This window comes from Salvelinus alpinus, chromosome 26 (genome assembly GCF_045679555.1).
Source record: "Salvelinus alpinus chromosome 26, SLU_Salpinus.1, whole genome shotgun sequence".
NCBI classification, from domain to species: Eukaryota; Metazoa; Chordata; class Actinopteri; order Salmoniformes; family Salmonidae; genus Salvelinus; species Salvelinus alpinus.
In genome coordinates, this window is record NC_092111.1 from 21,604,534 (window position 1) to 21,622,777 (window position 18,244).

The following is an 18,244-nucleotide window of genomic DNA, read 5'->3' on the forward strand; positions in this document are numbered from 1 at the left end:
TCTCTGGCATATTACATAATTTATGCTGCGGCATACAAGACATTTTTGGGCTGACCTTGTGCTCTCCTCACTTGAACAGGAAGGTGGCACGGTGGTCCTTCATGGGAAAATTTTATCAGTCGGGCATTCTCTGGATTTGTGGTGCTTTCAAGACGAGGTCGAATCATGATATCATTGATCTTCAGGTCGTAGCTCTAGAAAGAAGCCTGAGTTCCTGAATTACATTTTGAACGGTCATCCAACTCAGAATTGTATTTCCCAGTCTGAACAATTTTTTTCAGGAATTCCCTGTTGTCTTGAAGTCACGTTTTCACAGTTCCGAGTTAACAGTTGTTTTGAGCGTGGCACAAATCATGCTTCATTGACAGCATGGCCAATGTTGAATGTTTATCATTTTAAACTTGGAAAAGAGACACTTAATCCCAGATTTGGGACCACACAGCAACTCCACTGAATAGCAGGCTAGTGCTTGCTTTTCAATGCTTGCAGTTAGCCACTCACTGATTCCTTCCAAACCACTCATTGTTGAATTAGCGATTGCCAATTTGTGTAACGTTTATGGCAAATGAGAACCGATACATTTTATCTATAAAAGGTTTTGCCAGTAGATTTGTCAACTTGATTCATGATGATGACTGCTAGCTAAGATTTTGAAAGTATGTTGTCATGATGTACTATCCCCATGAGTGACAGAACACTGAGATAATCATGGCGCAGCTAGAGAACATTACCAACACCTACGCTCCGTATTTTCCACTGGCTGCCCCACCACCACAGAAAGCACTGAGCTAGGCTAAAACACCTGCATTTTGGAGCTGCCTTAGTCAAGGATGTACCCGTGACTAGAACCATTCAAAACTGGTCTGACCAATCGGAATCCACGCTTCAAGATTGCTTTGATCATGCAGACCGGGTAGCCTCAGAAAATAGCATTTGATTTATACGCTGACTGGGGGAGTGAGTTTATAAGGAAGTGCGTTGATGTTGTGACTATTAAAACCTACCCTAACCAGAAATCGTGGATAGATGGCGGCATGCGTGCTAAACTGAAAGCGTGAACCACAGCATTCAACCATGGAAAGATGTCGGGCAATATTGCAGAATATAAACGTCGTAGTTATTCCCTCCAAGGCAATCAAACAAGTGAAATGTCGGTATAGGGTCAAAGTGGAGTTGCAATTCAACGGTTCAGACACGAGACGTATGTGGCAGGGTCTACAGGCAATTACAGACTACAAAAAGAAATCCAGCAAACGTCACGGACACCGTCTTGCTTCCAGACAAACTAAACACCATCTTTGCCTGCTTTGAGGAGAATACAGTGCCACCGACGCGGCCCGCTACCAAGGACTGCGGGACCCCCTCCTCCGTGGCTGACGTGAGACATTTAAAAGTCAATGTAAATTGTCTATTGACGATTTTATGAATTGTTCAGCCAACTTATGGTTTGGGGTAGAAGCTGTGGAGGAGCCTTTTGGTCCTAGACTTGGCGCTCTGGTACCGGCCTCTCCCATCTCATTGCTTTTTAGGAGTGTAACGGATGTGAAATGGCTAGCTAGTTAGCGGGTACGCGCTAGTAGCGTTTCAATCAGTTACGTCACTTGCTCTGAGACCTGAAGTAGGGTTTCCCCTTGCTCTGCAAGGGCCGTGGCCTTTGTGGAGCGATGGGTAACGATGCTTCGTGGGCGACCGTTGATGTGTGCAGAAGGTCCCTGGTTCGCGCCCGTGTCGGGGCGAGGGGACGGTTTAAAGTTATACTGTTACATTGATGCTGTTGACCCTGATCACTGGTTGCTGCGGAAAAGGAGGAGGTTGAAAGGGGGGTGAGTGTAACGGATGTGAAATGGCTAGCTAGTTAGCGGGTACGCGCTAGTAGCGTTTCAATCAGTTACGTCACTTGCTCTGAGACCTGAAGTAGGGTTTCCCCTTGCTCTGCAAGGGCCGCGGCTTTTGTGGAGCAATGGGTAACGACGCTTCGTGGGTGTCAGTTGTTGATGTGTGCAGAGGGTCCCTGGTTCGCGCCCGTGTCGGGGCGAGGGGACGGTTTAAAGTTATACTGTTACAGGAGCATATACCCATGTGGGTGACTGAAAGATGAACTGAGGTCCACACTCCCGTTGGTAGTTGTAATGCACCTTAAAGTTGGTTGCCAACCTCCATATGAAGTCCAATGGCTCACTGAGGTATAATAAGAATGGTACTGCTTTGCTGGATGCTCTTCTTGCCCTGCCTGTCAGGTGGTAGTCATATGGCTTTACAATGCACTTTTGAGCGCTACATCCCGAGGGGTTTGTGCTGATTGTACAGAGATTGTGACAGCCGGTTAAATGGGGTCCCTTGACAAGGCAAAAACAAGATGTCAGGAGAAGTGCAGTATTATCATAAGGAGAGTTATACTTGGAATACGGAGGAGGTATGGACGGAAAAAGAGGCAGAGGAGGTCGAAGGAGGAAGAGGGTGAGCTTGAGTCGGTTAAAAATTGTGGGAAATAAGGAGATGGTTTGTTAAAGAAGTGTAACCCTCTCACCAGGTTCGAATTTGAAACTCGCGATATTGCCTTACATAGAATATCTCAACAGCATGGGATGTTAGGAGAGAAGGACATCTCCAATAACAATCCCTATTGTAAACTATCTAGGGTGATGACAAATAGGGTATTAACTTCAGATTAAAAGATTATAGGTTTCTGTTATTGTATCCGGATATACTTTCCCATGCATTAAATTGAAACAGTAAATGACTCCACCAAGGCAACATGCATAAGGTTCAAAGGGCATGAGACAAAGGAATGTGTAGCATTGGGGAAAGTAGGGGTATGTGTTAATTGTCGGGGTGCCCATTGGGCTGGGGATCAGAAATGTCCCATGTAAGAGAGGCAGGTTGAGGTTTCCAGGGTTAGAGTAGTGCAGAAGTTGTCATATGCTGAGGCAGTGAAGAAAGTAGAGGAAGATGGGGAGGAGGGATCCTGAGAGAAGTGGTGTGAGTTGTAGATCTGTACTTGTACAGAGGGATAAATCAACAAGTGATATGTTTCAGTAAGATTGGATTTTTGGCATTTATAGTAATGGTTATCAACTCTACTGCAAGGATGCAAAGTAAGTCGCAGAAAATAGAGGTTGTGGTGGCAGCTGCAGAAAGGTATTTGGGTGTGCGAGACTTGACATCGACGAGTTACAGGGTGTGTTATTAAGTGGTGGTGTCCCATCCTTTCAGGCTGTTGGCCTGAAGTAGGACTAAATAGATTTAAATAGTGGAGTATGGTATTTATTTTTTGTGAGAGTAGTGTTAGATGGTAGGGTATTTGTTGAATTTTCATTTCTTGTTTTAGAGAAAATATAAATAAGCGAAGTATAAGGGAGTTGTACTCCAGTCTAGTTGGTTGTGGTAATGCAACATTTATTGGATGCCAACCGCCGTTAAACATCATCGAAGAAGACAAAGACCGAAGAAGCCTGAAAGAGGTGATTAACGTTACTGGAAACGAACTCGGTTTGCCCTTTATCTGTGGAGTAGTATAGGAACTTGTATTTCAGGTAAAACAACAACCCAATGTTTATATCCCAGGACAAATTAGCTAGCAACAGCAAGCTAGCTAAATTTCTATGATTTTTAATGCTTTTCGACCTGCTTCCAAATGAACGTCGTTGGTTCAGAGTTCTTTTTGATATTTCCACCTGCGTGTCCAGTTCGCGTCTGTTGTGGGTGGACAGAATCAACATGCGCGCGATGACGGACGCACATGCGTGAGCGGTCTATCTGACGCGCGGTAGAAGCTCGCGGCCCGTCTGTTTTCGCTCATTCACCACGGTGCATTTTAATTCACGTTTGTTCACGTGCGTCATTCCCCCCACCAATTAGAGGAACAAATATCAGAATTGGTCTGCATGTGTGAACTCAGCCATATGAGATGCACCTTTTTTTATTACGTTGACCCCCTTTTGCCATGTTGAAATCTAATACCATTCATATTCTATATGTATCTATGCTTATATATGAACATATGTCTATAGTCACATGACACCTTTGGCTGGAAAACTAACTAGAATGTATGTGAAATCTGATAATCTCAAATGTAAGCGTAAATTGATGCAATCTTAACCTGATGTTGCAAGTCACGCCCATCTTCCAGTTCAGGAAGTACGTTGTCAGTGTACTCGTTTGTTCTCTCGTTGCATCATTCCGCCGCTGAGGAGAATAATATTGCTTCACCCTTTTGTGTCCACGAAATAAAACGAAATAAAGGTATGTCTTTCAGTGAACTATCTGCCATGCCTTTTAATCGAATGTGTCTTTCATTTCTCATATGAAGATAACTGTTACTCGTTCTTTCTATTGCCGGGTATTTTGTGCGTCATGACAAAGCCACATGGAATATACCTTTACACAGTATTTGTTTTATTAAATGTGATGGGGACTCACATTATGAAACCGTTTCCGGTATGTAACTTGCCTAAACGGTTTATTTTTTTTATTTTTTGTATCGTTAATGATCTGGATCAAACTTTTTTTTTGTGTGTCACGAATCGATAAATAATACTTCGTAAATTGACGTCAATGATACTGTAAAGAAACAGGCAGGGAGCTGGTATCGAATGCAATCGACTGTGCCCCAAAAGTATGCTCAAGCGGTGAAGTCGATATTCGCGCTCATAAACCCAGGGTCGTTACAATACAGTGTATCGTGGGGCTTGTCCAATTCTATCATCAGCTTAACTGGATGTGATTCAGCACTCAAGCAGGTGTCAATCTGCCAATGCTGTAGTACAAAGTTTGGAAAGCTATGTTTTAAAATCTCACTTACTGCTGAATTATATTAAATCCACAGCATAATACTTTTTTGACATCAATAGTTTAGTAATAAAGTATGATAGTGGTATTTTATTGAACCTTTATGTAACCAGGCAAGTCAGAACATTCTTATTTACACTGACGGCCTACACTGGCCAAACCCGTACGACGCTGGGTTGATTGTGCGCCGCCCTATGGGACTCCCAATCACGGCTGGTTGTGATACAGCCTGGAATCAAACCAGAGTCCATAGCAGGGTCTCTAGCACTGAGATGCAGTGCCTTAGACTGCTGCGCCACTCGGGATATAGGAAACTATAAGAGTGGCTATCTGATTTGCAAAGGTACAATATGTCCAATAGTCCGTTGTATAACCCTTAAGGTTATACAAAGTTGTAAAGAACAGTTGCTGAAGGGGCACTAGTCTCTTGTTGCATGTATTTATTAACCCCCCTGTCTATTTCTCCATTTCTCCTTTCCCTTCTCCTCTCTCACCTCTCCAGCTCCAGGATGTGTGGTATTTGGGCCTTGTTTGGCAGTGATGAGTGCCTGTCGGTTCAGTGCACCAACGCTATGAAGATCGCCCACCGGGGCCCAGACGCTTTTCGTTTTGAGAATGTCAACGGCTTCACAAACTGTTGCTTCGGCTTCCATCGCCTGGCTATCGTAGACCAGCTGTATGGCATGCAACCCATCCGCATCAAGAAGTTCCCCTACCTATGGCTCGTCTACAACGGGGAGATCTACAACCACGACACGGTATGTCTAGCCTGGAATCCACATTGTTTCACAAATCCCAGGATCAATAGGTCTACAAACCACACAGTAGTTATGGCCCATAGACACATAATGTATAGCCTGGAATCCACATAGCCTGGGAATTGTGATGTGAAACTATGTGGATTCCAGGCTATACATTATGTGTCTATGGGCCATAACTACTGTGTGGTTTGTAGATCTCCTATCATAGCCTGGAATTTGTGCCGTGAAACTAGGGTAGGAGATCTACAAACCACATAGTAGTTATGGCCCATAGACACATAAGGTATAGCCTGGAATCCAAGCTTCTGGACCCCAGGCAACTGTAGGTATGGAGATGGGACTAGACCTCTGGGAACTAGACAAGTTTTGGTGTGGAACATATTCAGTTTCTACTTGCTAGTTACGAAGCAGGGACATACTAACGTTAGTGGGGTGATGGCTTTAGGCTAGTCAACTCCTCTTTTCTTAAAAAGGCACTATCTTTTTGCCAAAGGGACTTAAAGTACCAGTCAAAAGTTTGGACACACTTACTCATTCAAGGGTTTTTCTTTATTTTTAGTATTTTCTACATTGTAGAATAATAGTGAAGACATCAAAATATGATATGACGTTTTTGGCCTATATGATATCCGATATTTTCCTTGCCCAAAAAAGATACCGATTACCAATATGAACATTTTTAGTGGCCTTTTAAGCGGTCTAGTACAGTTAAATAGATAACCTCTTAAGGATTGGCCCCCTTTTTTTTTTTTTTTTCGCCTAAAATGACATACCTAAATCTTAACTGCCTGTAGCTCATGCCCTAAATATAGGATATGCATTTTCTTGGTACCATTTGAAAGGAAACACTTTGACGTTTGTGGAAATATGAATGGAATGTAGGAAAATGTAACACATTAGATCTGGTAAAGATAATACAAATAAAAAAACAACCTTTTTTTTGTACCATCATTTTTGAAATGCAAGAGAAAGGCCATAATGTACAGTCGTGGCCAAAAGTTTTGAGAATGACACAAATATTAATTTTCACAAAGTCTGCTGCCTCAGTTTGTATATACTCCAGAATTTTATGAAGAGTGATCAGATGAATTGCAATTAATTGAAAAGTCCCCCTTTGCCATGCAAATTAACTGAATACCAAAAAAACATTTCCACTGCATTTCAGCCCTGCCACAAAAGGACCAGCTGACATGTCAGTGATTCTCTCATTAACACAGGTGTGAGTGTTGACGAGGACAAGGCTGGAGATCACTCTGTCATGCTGATTGAGTTCGAATAACAGACTGGAAGCTTCAAAAAGAAGTTGGTGCTTGGAATCATTGTTCTTCCTCTGTCAACCATTGTTACCTGCAAGGAAACATGTGCCGTCATCATTGCTTTGCACAAAAAGGGCAAGGCAAGGATATTGCTGCAAGTAAGATTGCACCTAAATCAACCATTTATCGGATCATCAAGAACTTCAAGGAGAGCGGTTCAATTGTTGTGAAGAAGGCTTCAGGGTGCCCAAGAAAGTCCAGCAAGCTCCAGGACGTCTCCTAAAGTTTTTCAGCTGCGGGATCGGGGCACCACCAGTACAGAGCTTGCTCAGGAATGGCAGCAGGCAGGTGTGAGTGCATCTGCACGCACAGTGAGGCGAAGACATTTGGAGGATGGCCTGGTGTCAAGAAGGGCAGCAAAGAAGCCACTTCTCTCCAGGAAAAACATCAGGGACAGACTGATATTCTGCAAAGGGTACTTTTATTTTTTTATTTAACCTTTATTTAACCAGGTAGGCTAGTTGAGAACAAGTTCTCATTTGCAACTGCGACCTGGTCAAGATAAAGCAAAGCAGTTCGACACATACAACAACACAGAGTTACACATGGAATAAACAATCATACAATCAATAATACAGTAGAAAAATCTATATACAGCATGTGCAAATGAGGTAGGATAAGAGAGGTAAGGCAATTAATAGGCCATGGTGGCGAAGTAATTAAAATATAGAAATTTAACACTGGAATGGTAGGATGTGCAGAAGATGAATGTGCAAGTAGAGATACTGGGGTGCAAAGGAGCAAGATAAATAAATACAGTATGGGGATGAGGTAGATTGGATGGGCTATTTACAGATGAGTTATGCACAGGTGCAGTGATCTGTGAGCTGCTCTGACAGCTGGTGCTTAAAGCTAGTGAGGGAGATATGACCCTCCAGCTTTAGAGATTTTTGCAGTTCGTTCCAGTCATTGGCAGCAGAGAACTGGAAGGAGAGGCGGCCAAAGGAAGAATTGGCTTTGGGGGTGACCAGTGAGATAAACCTGCTTGAGCTCGTGCTACGGGTGGGTGCTGCTATGGTGACCAGTGAGCTGAGATAAGGCAGGCCTTTACCTAGCAGAGACTTGTAGATGACCTGGAGCCAGTAGGTTTGGCGACGAGTAGGAAGTGAGGGTCAGCCATCGAGAGCATACAGGTTGCAGTGGTGGATAGTATATGGGGCTTTGGTGACAAAATGGATGGCACTGCATCCAATTTGTTGAGTAGAGTGTTGGAGGCTATTTTGTAAATGACATCGTCGAGGATCGGTAGGATGGTCAGTTTTACGAGGGTATGTTTGGCAGCATGAGTGAAGGATGCTTTGTTGCGAAATAGGAAGCCGATTTTAGATTTAATTCTGGATTGGAGATGTTTAATGTCAGTCGAAGGAGAGTTTACAGTCTAACCGGAAGGAGAGTTGTATGGCATTGAAGCTCATCTGGAGGTTAGTCAACAGTGTCCAAAGAAGGGCCAGAGGTATACAGAATGGTGTCGTCTGCGTAGAGGTGGATCAGAGAATCACCAGCAGCAAGAGCGACATCATTGATGTAATACAGAGAACAGAGTCGACCCGACAATTGAACCTTGTGGCACCCCCATAGAGTCTGCCAGAGGTCCGGACACAGGCCCTCCGATTTGTCATACTGAACTCTATTGGAGAAGTAGTTGGTGAACCAGGCGAGGCAATCATTTGAGAAACCAAGGGATTAGACTGCTGGGGACTGGGGCAAAGTCATTTTCTCTGATGAATCCCCTTTCCGATTGTTTGGGGCATCTGGAAAAAAGCTTGTCCAGAGAAGACAAGGTGAGCGCTACCATCAGTCCTGTGTCATGCCAACAGTAAAGCATCCTGAGACCATTCGTGTGTGGGGTTGCTTCTCAGCCAAGGGAGTGGGCTCACGCACAATTTTGCCTAAGAACACAGCCATGAATAAAGAATGGTACCAACACATCCTCCGAGAGCATCTTCTCCCAACCATCCAGGAGCAGTTTGGTGACGAACAATGCATTTTCCAGCATGATGGAGCACCTTGCCATGAGGCAAAAGTGATAACTAAGTGTCTCGGGGAACAAAACATCAATATTTTGTGTCCATGGCCAGGAAACTCCCCAGACCTTAATCCCATTGAGAACTTGTGGTCAATCCTCAAGAGGCGGGTGGACAAACAAAAACCAACCACAAAAACCAAGCATGGATTATGCAAGAATGGGCTGCCATTAGTCAGGATGTGGCCCAGAAGTTAATTAACAGCATGCCAGGGCGGATTGCAGAGGTCTTGAAAAAGAAGGGTCAACACTGCAAATATTGACTCTCTGCATCAACTTCATGTAATTGTCAATAAAAGCTTATGAACACTTACACTTATGAAATGCTTGTAATTATACTTCAGTATTCCATAGTAACATCTGACAAAAATATCTAAAGACACTGAGGCAGCAAACTTTGTGAAATTAATATTTGTGTCTTTTGGCCACAACTGTATTATTCCAGCCCAGGTACAATTTAGATATAGGCCACTAGATGGCAGCAGTGTACGTGCAAAGTTTTACTCTGATCCAATGAACCTTTGCATTTCTGTTCAAAGATTTACTGCCCAAATGTGCCTCATTTGTTTATTAATAACTTTTCTTGTTCAAAACTGTGCACTCTCCTCAAACAATAGCATGGTATTCTTTCACTTTAATAGCTACTGTAAATTGGACAGTGCAGTTAGATTAACAAGAATTTAAGCTTTCTGCCATTATCAGATATGGCTATTTCCTGGGAAATGTTCTTGTTACTCACAACATCATGCTAATCACATTAGTCTACGTTAGCTCAACCGTCCCGCAGGTTACCCACCAATCCTGAAGAAGTTGTTCAACTGACTTGCCTAGTTAAATAAAGGTTACAGACACACACACACCACACTGACCAAAAAGTTATTTTGTTGGTGTTTATGTATGTCCCCATTACTAGTCAAACATAATCAAAACCTATTTCTTTCACTTACTTGCTGGGCTGTTTCATTAATACTATTCATCATACTAATACTGATTCATCATACTATGGAACGCCGTTTGGGTCTTTGCGTGTCAAATAACACTATTTGACATGTCAAATGAGCTTGTTGACCAATTAAGACCTGAATATGACTGCACGTCACAATCATTTTATGCATTGATAATTTTTTTACGTAGTTATTACACTCCCTCGTATTTCATATGTCACAACTGTCACAACTATACGTAATCTATGATGGTGGTAAAGTTGTCTCGCGCATCTACAGTGCTGGTCATTAAAAAAAAGCTATCTAGCTCTTGGATGCAAACAATGTTCTTCCCCAAAAACATAGCAAAATGACATCTGTTTCAGTAGCTATAGTTAGCTAACTTTTAACAAGGCACACCTGTTAATTGAAATTCATTCCAGGTAACTACCAAGAGTGTGCAAAGCTGTCATCAAGGCAAAGAGTGGCTAATTTGAAGATTTTCAAATCTAAAATATATTTTGATTTGTCTAATACTTTTTTTGGTTACTACATGATTCCATATGTGTTATTTCATAGTTTTGATATCTTCACTATTATTCTACAATGTAGAAAATAAAGAAACCCTTGAATGAGTAGGTGTGTCTTAACTTTTGACTGGTACTGTGTGTGGCCAAAGAAGTTTAGGCCATCTTTTGTTCATGTGAGTTTGAGAACCAGGAGCGAAGATAGAGAATACCATTATCAATATGATCTTCCTACTGTCTTTAAATCAATGCACTAACTTATTATATTGCACATCTTATGTACCCTGCATTTGTTGGATTTGATTGTGCATACCCTTCCTACAAACCATTGTGATTATCAGCATGTATGTCATGAGCATGTACACTCCCCTATGTATTTATTTGGACAGTGAAGCTAAAACTTTTAATTAGGCTGTATGCTCCAGCATTTTGGATTTGAGATCAAATGTTTTATATGTGGCGACAGTACAGAATGTCACCTTTTATTTGAGGCTTTTTTCATACATATCTGTTTTAGCGTTTAGATAATGAAGAGTGACCGCAATTACATTTTATAATACCTGGCAACCTTTCCTATCCTTTGTAGGAGACATGGACCCAGCTAATTTCACAACTCCATAAACCAACCCAAATTACAATTTATCACCTTTTTTAAAAACTATTGGTTTGATTATATCTTTTTCTTTTTGTTATTTGATTATATTACTGAAATTCTATATCATGCCTGCTTTAAGTCTGATATGGGGTTGGGGCTCTGTTGGAGCATGGGGGGGTTGGAGTGGGTTTGAGTTGGTAGGGGATCTGTGTGTATTCTGTTGGAGCATGGGGGGGTTGGAGTGGGTTTGAGTTGGTAGGGGATCTGTGTGTGTTCTGTTGGAGCATGGGGGGGTTGGAGTGGGTTTGAGTTGATAGGGGATCTGTGTGTATTCTGTTGGAGCATGGGGGGGTTGGAGTGGGTTTGAGTTGGTAGGGGATCTGTGTGTATTCTGTTGGAGCATGGGGGGGTTGGAGTGGGTTTGATTTGGTAGGGGATCTGTGTGTATTCTGTTGGAGCATGGGGGGGTTGGAGTGGGTTTGATTTGGTAGGGGATCTGTGTGTATTCTGTTAGAGCATGGGGGGGGTGGGTTTGAGTTGGTAGGGGATCTGTGTGTATTCTGTTGGAGCATGGGGGGGTTGGAGTGGGTTTGAGTTGGTAGGGGATCTGTGTGTATTCTGTTGGAGCATGGGGGGGTTGGAGTGGGTTTGATTTGGTAGGGGATCTGTGTGTATTCTGTTGGAGCATGGGGAGGTTGGGATGGGTTTGAGTTGGTAGGGGATCTGTGTGTATTCTGTTGGAGCATGGGGGGGTTGGAGTGGGTTTGATTTGGTAGGGGATCTGTGTGTGTTTTGCCCTCTACCTGTGCTGTCTTATCTGTATAATCATTCAAAATGCCAAATGGAAAAAAACATTAGAGAGAGAACTAAATGAGAAAGTAACAGAAGCATAAATAGCATACCCCCCAACTGAAAATGCTAACCTCCCCTGTTATTTGTAGTCGTGAGAGGATGGGATGTTCTGGTGACATGATCTTTGTCTCATCATTATTCAAGATTTCAATCAGGATTATCTATCATCATGGTAGCATCCACATTAATGTAGAAGTGTTCCGAAACAATTCCATTGTTATTTGCAATAAAAGTGATTCCAAAATGACACTACATTATTTACTATTCATTTCTATTGGGCACAAACTGCAAATGCATTCAAGTTTGTAGTCACAAGCTTGATGTAGTCATTACGTGCTAGGAATATGGGACCAAATACTATACTTTTGACAATTTAATAAACTATAAGTGAATTTGTCCAAATACATATGACACCTTCAAATGGGGAGACTAAATACATAAAGCACATTCATTTCTAAACGGTAAAACAGATATGTATGAAAATACCCTCAAATAAAAGGTGACATTCTGTCGCCTCATAGAAAACATTTGATCTCAAATCCAAAATGCTGGAGTATTGAGGCAAAAAATGTTGCTTCACTGTACAAATAAATATGTTTGGGGAGTGTATGTCATGAGCATGTATGACCACTTGTAATGTCTTATCTCATAATAATTCTGATACTTTTCTTCATCTTTTTCCTTCTTTAGCTGAAGAAGCAGTTTGAGTTTACTGACTACCAGACCAAAGTAGACGGTGAGATCCTGCTTCACCTGTACGAGCGGTTCGGCATTCAGAAGATGGCGTCCCTATTGGACGGAGTGTTCGCCTTCATCCTCCTGGACACAGCCAATAGGAAAGTGTTCCTGGGGAGGGATACGTATGGTGTGCGGCCCATGTTCAAACTACTGACCGACAACGGCTTCCTGGCTGTGAGCTCTGAGGCTAAAGGTGAGGGGGGACTACTTACTTGACATCTCATTTGGGGTTGAGTGGTTTTAGTTGCTACACAAGTGGATTAAAGAACAATCCCTATTCAGAATAGAATGAACTTTAATGTTTGAGTAAAAAATATATATATTGTGTAATTACAAAAACTGCTTAACTCTATTGCTATGCAACTGAAATTCAATTTGTAAAGTACAATGTAACAGCTTGTTAATAAGATGATAGTAGTAGTGTATAATGATGTTGTTATACATGTGTAGTAACACTAACGTCATGTAAAGTGTTACCATGTTTTGTGTGTTTGTTCCCAGGTCTGACTGATATCACCCACTCCATGTCTTCTCCTCCTAAGATCACTCCGTTCCTCCCGGGGCACTTTGAGGTGTTTGACCTGAAGCCCACTGGGAAGGTAGAGTCTATTCAGATGGACCGCTTCCACTACTGCACCCAGGAGCCCAGCCACGCTGTCTATGACACGGTAGAAATGCTACCCTCCGGTACGCATACACACACACACACACACACACACACACATCCATAGTATTTCCATAACGTCAGCATCTTGATTGACAGCGGCCATAATGTGGGTCAAGGTTACTGATTATGTAACAGTACCACTACCTGTAGCCAGCTATCAGTGAAAGGTGATAAATGTTGTTTGACACCTAAGATGAAGGGAGGAATGGCTTACTGATTGTTTCAGGAGGCAGTTTTTGGTGTTGAGGGCATTGCCATGAATGGAGCCTGTTGTCCAACTGAAGTCATTGTAGTCACTGACAATAGGAGTTGGATGTGTAGTATGTCGGAGTTGATTTGCTGGTCTTTAACCATTCAGTTGACCGGTCCCTGTGTGATGACAGTAAGATCTCTTGCTGTCCTCTGTAGGTTTTGTCCCAGAGACAGTGAAGAGCAACATCCGGTCTTTGTTTGAGAACGCTGTCCGGAAACGACTCATGGCCCATAGGAGGATCGGCTGTCTTCTCTCAGGTACAAATAATGGCTATTGCAGAGTATTTTTTTTCTTCTTTGTGTAGTGTCACACATGAACTCTTGCGTAAGTAATGCTTGAGATCTGTTACTTTTTCACTTATGCTTGTCTGTGCAAATAAATTAGAATACTTGCTTATTGTCATTACACCATAGGTCAAATTGCACGTTTAATAAGCTAGTAAATCATGTTCATGACTGTTACTGTATCTTTCTACCAGGTGGTCTGGACTCCAGTCTGGTGGCAGCTACGCTGGTCAAACTGGCCAAAGAGGAGAAGTTGAAGTACCCCATCCAGACCTTCGCTATCGGGGCTGAAGACAGCCCAGACATCCTGGCTGCTCGCATGGTGGGAGGCTCCCTCCAGGCTCCATAGAGAGACTGCATTATAATAATGATGATTCTCATATTGTTATGGAACAGTTTGGGTAGGTTAGGTCTTAGGAGCATGATTCGACACTTCCACACTCCATCCCCCAGGGGGCAGCAGCAACCGCGTCTAGGTGCTCTGCCAAGCCTTGATAAAGCGCAATCAGGTGCAGGCAGGGATCCTTCAGAGGTGGCCGTAGAGCCTGCCGGTCTTTGTTTTTTTGTTTGATATCTTTAGTTTTGGAGCGGCTTTGGAAGTTTATTTTTGTAAGTATCTATGTTGGTCACCCTTTTCAACAACAAACAATAATCCTCTTGGGCTAGCCAACCCATAAGAGTCAGGACGGAGCTGGCCCTGGATCCTGGTAAGTTTGCTGTCTCCTGGGCACATGTACGTACAACACGGTCCTCATACGCTGATTTCTCACATAGATGCACACCTTAAATCAGGTTACAGACCAGTTAACTAGGCCTAAGTCTAGGCCTCCTAGACTTAGCTAGTGCAACAATATTTGCAGGCTAGTCAATTGGTTTCATAACAGTATAACTTCATAATCAGTAATAATCCAACTTTATTTTTGTAGCATCTTTTACCCAGTACATTATAGCTTACAGGCCATTATAAATGAGAGTATAAAATAATACAAAAATAACAGAATAGAATAATACAAATATAATGATAAATACTCCTTTGTGAAGCCGCCTGTGAATTCACTGCTCCCTCCTGGTCAGGTTGTAATTGGAAAAGAGAATTATCTTAAGTTGAAGGTAATAAGTAGATAATATGCGAATGAATGTCTTGGTGAATGTCTTGTGGTGTTCCAGGTGGCGTCGTACATCAACAGTGAGCACCACGAGGTCAACTTCACCCCTGAGGAAGGTTTCAAAGCCGTGGAGGAGGTCATCTTTCACCTGGAGACCTATGACATCACCACCATACGCGCCTCTGTCGGTGAGAGTACACTATCCCGTCTTACATCAGCCTAGATCTCCAAACACCAAGCAGAAGTGGTATCCCACTTAAGCTAAATGAATAGGCTATGAGGGTGATGCATTTGTGAAATACCTTGACACTAGACAGTTTTGTTGTACCTTCTCAATGTACCCACTGACCTGGACAAAGGGAGTCTGGTCAGGCTGCATACCTTTTCCTTCTGATTGGCTGGTTTGAATCCTGGGAGATTAGTGAGTGTGGCCTACTTCAACTCAATTCTGTTTCCAATAATCCTTTCTCATTCTGCAGGCATGTACCTAGTGTCAAAGTACATCCGTGAGAAGACTGACAGCGTGGTGATCTTCTCTGGGGAGGGTTCTGATGAGCTGACACAGGGGTACATCTACTTCCATAAGGTAAGTTTGTTCCACATCAGTCATTCTCTCCCACTCACCAATTTCCATGTACCAGTCAGGGTTGTGGTGAATGCAGTAGTCAATTCAGGAAGTGCATGAATGAAAAAAATATGGTCATAGAAATCAATAGGAAATTTGTGGTTAGACTTAATTGATGATGGAATTGAACCCAACCCTGGAACCAGTTGTTATGTCTGGGAATATGAACTGAGTTGTTGCTTCCTGCTCCAGGCTCCCACGCCCAAGGCAGCAGCAGAGGACAGTGTTCGTCTGATGAAGGAGCTCTACCTCTTTGACGTCCTGAGAGCCGACCGTACAACCGCTGCACACGGGCACGGCATCTTTTTCAATACACTCATTCCTTTTTACATCCTTTCCTCAAACTCATCAGACCACTATCTGCTCTCTTCCTTCTTTCTTTTGACAAGATGTAGATCATTACAGAAGAAGTACGTTTTAAATATGGCACCTAACTGACTTCCTCTTCTCTCTACAGTCTGGAGCTGAGAGTGCCTTTCCTGGACCACAGGTTCACAGCGTACTACCTTTCCCTGCCTGAGGAGATGAGGCAACCTAAGGTCAGTCTCCTCAGCCCCAATCACCATATCCTCACTATCCCTATATCCCTATCCTGTAGATGTGGCTCTGATGAGATAATACACCTCAGATAATAGAGTATGAAAGTAATGTATTATTGCAAAAGTGTCTCTTGAGGGATTGTTGTCAGTGTTGTGTATCCAAATCAGAGTCCTTGAAGCAAATATCAGTTTCCAAACATGTAAAGGATTCCGGTGCTATAATTCCAAACACAGTTCAGTTTCACTGAGGGATGTATGTGTGTGTGTAACCAGGATGGAGTGGAGAAGCACCTCCTCAGAGACTCATTTAAAGGTCTGAACCTGATCCCAGACGAGATCCTATGGAGACGCAAAGAGGCCTTCAGCGACGGAATGACTTCTGTCAAGAAGTCCTGGTACAACAGCCTGCAGGACCAAATGGAGTCTGAGGTACACACACACACACGCATGCAGCAGACACGCCGTACACACACAGGCACGCTGGCATACATGACATATGCACACCCGGACATTCTGACTCCTTCTTTCTCTCCTCCAAGGTGAACGACTACGATCTGGAGAAAGCTCCTAAGACATTCCCGTTCCTCCCTCCCAGAACCAAAGAGGCATACTTCTACCGCCAGGTGTTTGAGAAGCATTACCCGGGCCAGGCTAAGTGGCTCAGCCACTACTGGATGCCCCGCTGGATCAATGCCTCCGACCCCTCAGCCAGAACCCTCTCCATCTACAAGCCTGACAAAGACCAGTGATACAGCAACAACAGTGGCTCTTTTCCAATACCCTCACTAGCGTAGCACTTATACTGCATGAATGCTCAATAGACTACTTCATTCTAAGTGGTCTGCTAGTATGGATATTGGAACGTAGACCGTGTCAGCTGTCAATCACCTCTGTCACCATTACTACACCTCCCCTTCACAACATACCTATCTAGAATTGGACTCATGCTAGAGTTGTGACGATTGTGGGATTTTAGGGTAACAAATTGAAATTTTAGTTGAAAAATGTTTTGACCTTGTAATGCATCATAATGCATCTTTAGCTACTACATACCTAATGAAAACAACACTGCTTTGGTGACACCCCTGTATCAAACTAATGGAGTTGATCACTTGGAACTTTGGAAATGAAGCTTCTCCTACCGACCGTGCTGCTTGCAAAATGCTATCGGATAAACTATATCTACTTGAATATAAAGTTGAATCCCCTCGTCTCCTAAAATAAATGCAGTAAGACTATGATGAAAATTATGATTATTTTTTTACAGTTATTGTCAGTTAGATGATTATATGATAATTGTGCCAGCCCTATGCAGGAATCATCTAGTTCTTGGGATCAATGTGAATTACAGTTACAGGGTCAGTTCTGATTTGGGGAAACTTGTTTCAGTAGGAATAGTCAATAATATTAGAAGACTGGGATGATGCTTAGTTAAATAAACAATGCTGCCGTTTATCTCACTGGGATTCGGTAGCACTACTACTGAAATGCTTTCATACATTATAGTACCATACCTAGATATGATTACGTAATACATAGATGTAATTGACATATTTTAACAGCTTCAGACATAAGCCAAACCTTAACACAATTCTTAACAGTTCCTAATGAGTTCTGTTGGCAAAATAGGCATTTTCCTCTCATTCACATTGTTATGAAGTTGGATGCATATAACAGGTAATGTAAAGATGTTTTTTTTTTAATATAGCCTCTTACCCAGAAGTTAGATATAACAGGAAGGAGGCAGCCTTTAAAATAAAGGACATTTTTCTTTCCTGTCTGCTGTAATAGGTGACATTTGTCAGGTTCAGTTCCATGCAGATGAGGCTGGGCTAATTTTATTGGCTGGAATGGAATAGAGTCAAACGTGATTGCCATGTGTTTGATACTGTTCTGTTTATGCCATTCTAATGAGCCTGTCCTATAACTCCTCCCAAACTGACAGAGAAGTACCTAATTTAACTAATTTACCTTTTAAACATATTTTAAATGTCAGAACAGTTATGATGAAACTAAAGCTTTCATGCATTGATCAAGCCCAAAGTTTTCTTTCTTATTGAAAAGGAAAAGGCACAACGTTCACTCACCATTAAAAACACATTTTATTGAATCAACTATTGAAAGCTTGGTTATTTGGCCTTCATCAGAATAGGAATTTGAACATTTCTTACTCTTTTTGTCTCCCCCCTGTTTTTATTTTAACTTGTCATCATACTCATGTCATATGAGAAAGGCTAATGCCTCTGA

General features: G+C 42.4%; 1 protein-coding gene across 4 annotated transcripts; it reads left to right on the forward strand.

The window, feature by feature from the left end:
* Positions 1-822: 822 nt before the first annotated feature.
* LOC139554918 (asparagine synthetase [glutamine-hydrolyzing]-like) lies at positions 823-17,235 on the forward strand. 4 transcript variants are annotated; one of them, XM_071368197.1, is made up of 13 exons: positions 4,161-4,242; positions 5,291-5,546; positions 6,767-7,280; positions 12,476-12,716; positions 13,025-13,210; positions 13,599-13,700; positions 13,922-14,049; positions 14,895-15,021; positions 15,313-15,419; positions 15,651-15,751; positions 15,916-15,997; positions 16,271-16,426; positions 16,537-17,235. In XM_071368197.1, exons 3-13 carry the CDS (start codon positions 7,140-7,142, stop codon positions 16,744-16,746), a joined length of 1,581 nt encoding a protein of 526 aa, XP_071224298.1. In that variant the 5' UTR covers positions 4,161-4,242; positions 5,291-5,546; positions 6,767-7,139; the 3' UTR covers positions 16,747-17,235. The 4 variants fall into 4 exon arrangements, with proteins under 4 accessions (XP_071224297.1, XP_071224294.1, XP_071224296.1 ...); XM_071368196.1 differs by lacking the exons at positions 4,161-4,242; positions 6,767-7,280 and adding an exon at positions 823-1,378; XM_071368193.1 differs by lacking the exons at positions 4,161-4,242; positions 6,767-7,280 and adding an exon at positions 3,492-3,533.
* Positions 17,236-18,244: the final 1,009 nt, after the last annotated feature.